The 5,355-nt window shown below is 34.0% G+C and overlaps 1 protein-coding gene across 2 annotated transcripts; it reads right to left on the bottom strand.

The window, feature by feature from the left end:
• Positions 1 to 2,895: 2,895 nt before the first annotated feature.
• LOC117329009 (baculoviral IAP repeat-containing protein 7-B-like) lies at positions 2,896 to 4,662 on the bottom strand. 2 transcript variants are annotated; one of them, XM_033886686.1, is made up of 3 exons: positions 4,533 to 4,662; positions 3,692 to 4,281; positions 3,113 to 3,471 (listed from the first exon to the last, which is right to left on the bottom strand). In XM_033886686.1, exons 2-3 carry the CDS (start codon positions 4,248 to 4,250, stop codon positions 3,317 to 3,319), a joined length of 714 nt encoding a protein of 237 aa, XP_033742577.1. In that variant the 5' UTR covers positions 4,251 to 4,281; positions 4,533 to 4,662; the 3' UTR covers positions 3,113 to 3,316. The 2 variants fall into 2 exon arrangements, with proteins under 2 accessions (XP_033742578.1, XP_033742577.1); XM_033886687.1 differs by lacking the exon at positions 4,533 to 4,662 and having other exon boundaries at positions 2,896 to 3,471; positions 3,692 to 4,275.
• Between the last annotated feature and the right edge of the window lie 693 nt (positions 4,663 to 5,355).

Genomic DNA, 5,355 nt, shown 5'->3' with positions numbered 1-5,355 from the left:
TTCAACAAAGTTTATCATGTCACCTTGTCTGTCATGTATTTTTTTCCGAAAAATTGCCTCTCCAATTAGTCGGTTTATTCAGCCATTGATACTTTTCGGAACAAGAATACGCAAGTCAGTAGACGGCCGTTATAAAGCATCAATTAATGTTCAATAACGGGAAAGTATTAACTGAACGCTAAAAATAGCACTTAGATAGTTCATATATTTTAGCACCAATATGTTTATTTTAAGGTCATATTTAAATGAGACAAACCACTGATTCACTTATTATGATGATTTTGAAATCGTTGTGATTTCAATTTTCTTTTGTACGGTTGAGCCCGTCGGGATGTTGACGTATCTCAGGCGTAGTTACAATGTATGCCTATCATCCGCTTTTATGCTATAAAGCTGGCCACGTTGGCAACAGCAATATCAAATATATAAGTTTTACTTTTTAACGTACAGTTTCGGTAGCTTCCACAATACACGGTGTGATTTGCCCCTAGTACCAGTCGAGGTGATTACCACCTCGGAACCTTTACACTTTAGTTTGTATACGATGTAGTGGTAATTTGTCTGAGGAATGCTCTTCGCTGAAATGTTCCGCAAAAAAATAAATAAAGTTTTTACCATGATCATGTTTTTACCATAATTAAGATATTTACCATAATTAAGTGTATTTACCATAATTAAGGTATTTACTACAATCAAGGTATCAACTATAATCAAGATATTTACCATAATTAAGTGTATTAACCAAAATTAATGCATTTACCACACCAAAGTATTTACCATAATCAGGATATTTATCATAATCAATATATTTGTCATGATTGTGTGATACTTTGCATCCTAATATCTATTCTGGTAGGAACTTCAGATTCAAGGCATCTGCTTACTAGTTAATTTTCTGTTTGAAATGCCATCCAATAAAAATAATGTTTTAATGTTACATTGTACCCAACACTTACACAACACCTTATTGTTTCCAAAATACAATAGGGCCATCCATTATTTCAGAATTTTATTATTCCTACCAATATCACAAATGACGTAGGATATAATCAATACAAAATAACCTTATAGTTTATGTCCACGTGTACATTTATTAGACTTAAAAGACATACAAGATACATGTTCAAACATCACACAGAAGGCGACGGGTTTGTAATTCTGCATAAACAGCTGACAAGTACGGCGTTCTTTTCAATCCTTTTTACTATTGGAATAAATATTCATGCGAGCGATAACAACAATAAAGAACTGATTTTTTAAAATAGTTTTTGCGAAATAATTTACTATTATTGAAAGCCTTGTTGCTGTCGACGAGTTATCATGCAATCAAAGATCATCGAAGTTATAATGTAACAGTTATTAATATTTTATCACCATTTATCATTTTTCGTATTAAATAAACGTCTTTTAATTGATCAATGTTATATATTCTTATTCCATATTTGGGATAATTTGTTATTTTTCTTGCACAACCGATGTGATATCTACATGTAAATATATTGAGAGATGACAAAATACATGTCCCACCTATGTCTATTGAAAACACGAGAAATGATAAATCAGGAAGCTAGTTGTTCTATGTGTTGAAAAAAAATCATTTGGTTCCTTTTTATGACCCTGCATAGGTATCAAGCACGTAACACCACCATCCGAATGTAAACATGTTGATCATTTAAATGCCAATGTAGGTCACCACTATAGCATTACGTAAATGTAAAAATAGAATTAATGTGTTTACATACGGTGTATCAGACGCTCGTGTCCCAAACCTGTCAGACAAGGTCACTGTTAACACACAATTATACAAGGCCATCCGGAACTCCTCGGGTTTTAACCTGAGGGTGATCCGAATGATAAAAGGCCTGTATTATTGTTGACGTCTTGTTTACATTTTGTCGTGACATAAGAGTTTATTTTGGACGCAATCTGTCAAGAAAACAATGAAGAGGAGTTTGATATAGTGAGCTGAGCACTTTAGGTCCATATCATTGCTAAATTGTCCTTGAAGGACAAAATGGCTGTATGATGCAGTTTAATTAATTTTTGGCTTAATTATATCATTTTTGCACTCCATACAGTCTGAATACATTCCTGTTATAGAAAACATGGAAATTACAATCATCACGTACACACCGAAGAATTTTAAAAAGTCAAGTCATAGAATTAAACCAAATGTGTCTGCCTACAAGCAGGTCTCCTAGATGCAAAGAAGTTTATTCCTAACTTCATTCTTCTTTTCATTTTCAAATGAATTTTACTTTGTAATATACGCCAACCGTACCATGCATCAAAGTAGCCTTTTTAATTGAAAATATTTGTCATTGTAATATAAATTTAAGGGTATCTGTTATGTGTATATCCTAAGTATCCAAATGAACGAAAGCCTTGTAACAAGGCTATAGGTTAAACTTAGCTGGTGCTTAAGGCACCAAATTTTAGTATTGTTTGGCATTTAATAACGCCGTACTACAATTAACATAAATACTGTTGTTGATGTTATGAATATATACCGCATGTGTCATGTAAATATGATATGATGTCGTATTTGTGCAGACTAATAACGTCATCCTCATGATCCAGTATTTGAGACGTCACTTTTATATAGCTGATTTTTTTACTTTCTGGTTGACGTATTGATCTTTAATCAAGTATGTTCAGAAACATATCACAGTTATGTTTTTTTTTAAATGCGTCTACACTTATTTGGTTGATCAACTTAGTAACAAGAATGTGCAAGTCGACGACTCTTAGAAAGCATCAAATGATATCTTATAACCAATAATTGCTATTTTCGTAAAAAGTAAAGCATAAACTGGATGCTTTCATAATAGAAAACCTGATAACTGATGTTAAAGATAAAACACAATGGAATTATAAAGCAAGCAACACTTTGTAGAAGATGCAAAATATGATTTTTAATTATTGTATGTTATATTAAGAAACATAACAAAATATACTCCGATATGGTTGGTCATCGGTTTTCAGACAGTTTACAAGTAACCTTTGATAATCTTCGCTTGGTGATATATCGATAACAAACTGTGTCTGAAATTGATTTTATCGAAGGGTTATTAATTTGCCGTGATATGTATCAGGGCAAGTCGTCCGTCATGGCATATCTGACGGGGAACAACATCTACTTTATCGCCAGACTGTACATTATTCTTTATTATCTACGTCACAACGTATAATGTCTACCATGCTGTCAATGTTCACCGTTCACATTAGTATCTATCAACATGGAATCCACTGCGATCCTGACAACCGACTGCGGACTGAGTCAGTATATTGCTACCTCCCAGCTCAGTTTAATTGTTCACCCAACACCTGCTGAAGTCCTCCTTTGTCTTGTCTGGTATAATGGACATATATCGGAAAACCACTTATCATGTTCACGTACGGGTTCATCATCATCTTCCCAACCATCCAATTGTCCTCCACAGCAGTAACACTCACAGACGTCATCAACACCTGTAAGGTAAACAGAAATGAACAAATGTTTCTGTACTCATATTTAAAAGTTTAATCTGTTGTCTTTTATTACTTCAACGACATTTTTGTAATTTACTTAATATTTCTCGCCAAATATTGCACCTTTAGAAATGGCTTTTTGTGATTTAGACTACTTGCCTATCATAAACAGACGTCTTTCCTCCAAATCTTATTGCATTGTACATCAACATAAACATACCTGCATAAAAGAATCCAGCTCTTGCAAGAGTTTCCGGTTTCTGAGTCAAATGCGCTGGCCAATTTCGGAATGTCCTCAGTCTGTCTATAAACATAGAGTAATAACTGTGTTTGGGATATTTAATGTCCCCTGATATGTATACCGAATGTGACGTGTCCTTCCCCCTCCCGTCAAAATACCTTTCATCGTCCGTTGGATGATTCTTCTTCATATTTAGCGCCATGTCAACAGTTCCCATCATTCCGTCTGCGACTGACTCGTCATTGCTGACCAGCTTCAAAAATTCAGGTTCTCTATACTTGAATCTTTCACATTTGGGGAAGTGTCGGTAATGTGTAATGTGAACATTCTGTCCTTCTTCTATACCACAAAGAACTCCTCCACAATAAACACATTGTACTTTTCTTTTTTCTTCATCTATGCTAAACAAGCCTTCGTCGACTAGTTCCGTAAGAAAGGATTCCGTATAATATCGCCATTTTCCAAAACTTCGTTTTCGAAGTTCTGGATCCCTTAAATGCTTGTACCGTTCTGATGGCGGTGGAGGAGCGATATCCATAGTACTTTTGTTAACTGTTAGATATAATATTCTGCAACAGAATATAAATGTGATATAAACAAACAGGAAAGTATGCAATCCAAATATACATCAGCCGGTGGACGTAACGGATTTACAAGACACTTTAACAACGTCGGGATACACAGGATATTTACACTTATTTGTGGCAAATCCTGAATTTAAGATTGATAAGTGTTGATTGATGGTTGCTTACCAAACTGTGTATCACATTACTCTAAACTATATTATTAGGTCCGAATAGTTATACATTCTCATACTTACTTTATGCTTTAGAATAGTGCAGGAACACTCTGCAGAAGCCTCGATTCACAACATGCAGATCTGTTCTGTGTGTTTACCTGTGCGTATATATACACACCAATAATACTGAATGACGTATATTGTATACATTTATGTATTGTATGACTGTAAACAAGGTTAACACAAACGGGTATTTTCTAGTACACAATTGTTGACATTACCTGGCAGGTTTCTGATATCCAGAAGGAACTAGATCATGGTGGAAGATATTTTTCAAGTTGTGCATCAAATCATGAAGACTAACAGTAGATTTAACTAACACTATCTTAAAAGATATGCAAGTGTAAGACTGTACTTTTTTCTTCTATTGATAATAACTAGTGCCCGATCCTCGTGTCAATTTTCTTTGTAATAAATTAACATTATGTATGGTGTCGACCAGAAACACCACTTAATACACACACATATATATATATCTTATTAAACTATGAAACACGTACATGCATTGCATGTAACAAAGGGTAACCGTCAGTAAAACTGAACATTTATGAGAGTTTGTTTTTAAAAATGACAAATTATTGAAACTGTTGAATGAATACGGTAGAATTAGGAATATTATAAGTGATTTTGAAACAAAGCGTACGTGAATTCTTAATGGGAGTCATTATAATATAAATGTATACCAGTATCATTCTGGCCATTTACGATGTGTGTGTGTGTCAGGTGAGATTCTGATCGTTATTCATAGCTTAGTTCACCCAAATATTGTACAAAGGAAATGTTGTGAAGTTTTGGAAATAGTGCTAGCTTATTTTGTAGTTTGTATCTATTATCGTGTGAAAAC

The sequence above is a fragment of the Pecten maximus genome, chromosome 6 (genome assembly GCF_902652985.1).
Source record: "Pecten maximus chromosome 6, xPecMax1.1, whole genome shotgun sequence".
Taxonomy (NCBI): Eukaryota; Metazoa; Mollusca; class Bivalvia; order Pectinida; family Pectinidae; genus Pecten; species Pecten maximus.
Note: the sequence above shows the minus strand (reverse complement) of the source record. Positions and strands in the feature narration are given on the sequence as shown.

Bases quoted from the DNA above. Each gene is read 5' to 3' on its own strand.
- LOC117329009 (XM_033886686.1), bottom strand. From the start codon at position 4,250: ATGGATATCGCTCCTCCACCGCCATCAGAACGGTACAAGCATTTAAGG. The intron at 3,472-3,691 runs GTATGTTTATGT...TTTACCTTACAG, and splicing joins AGCTGGATTCTTTTATGCAG to GTGTTGATGACGTCTGTGAG.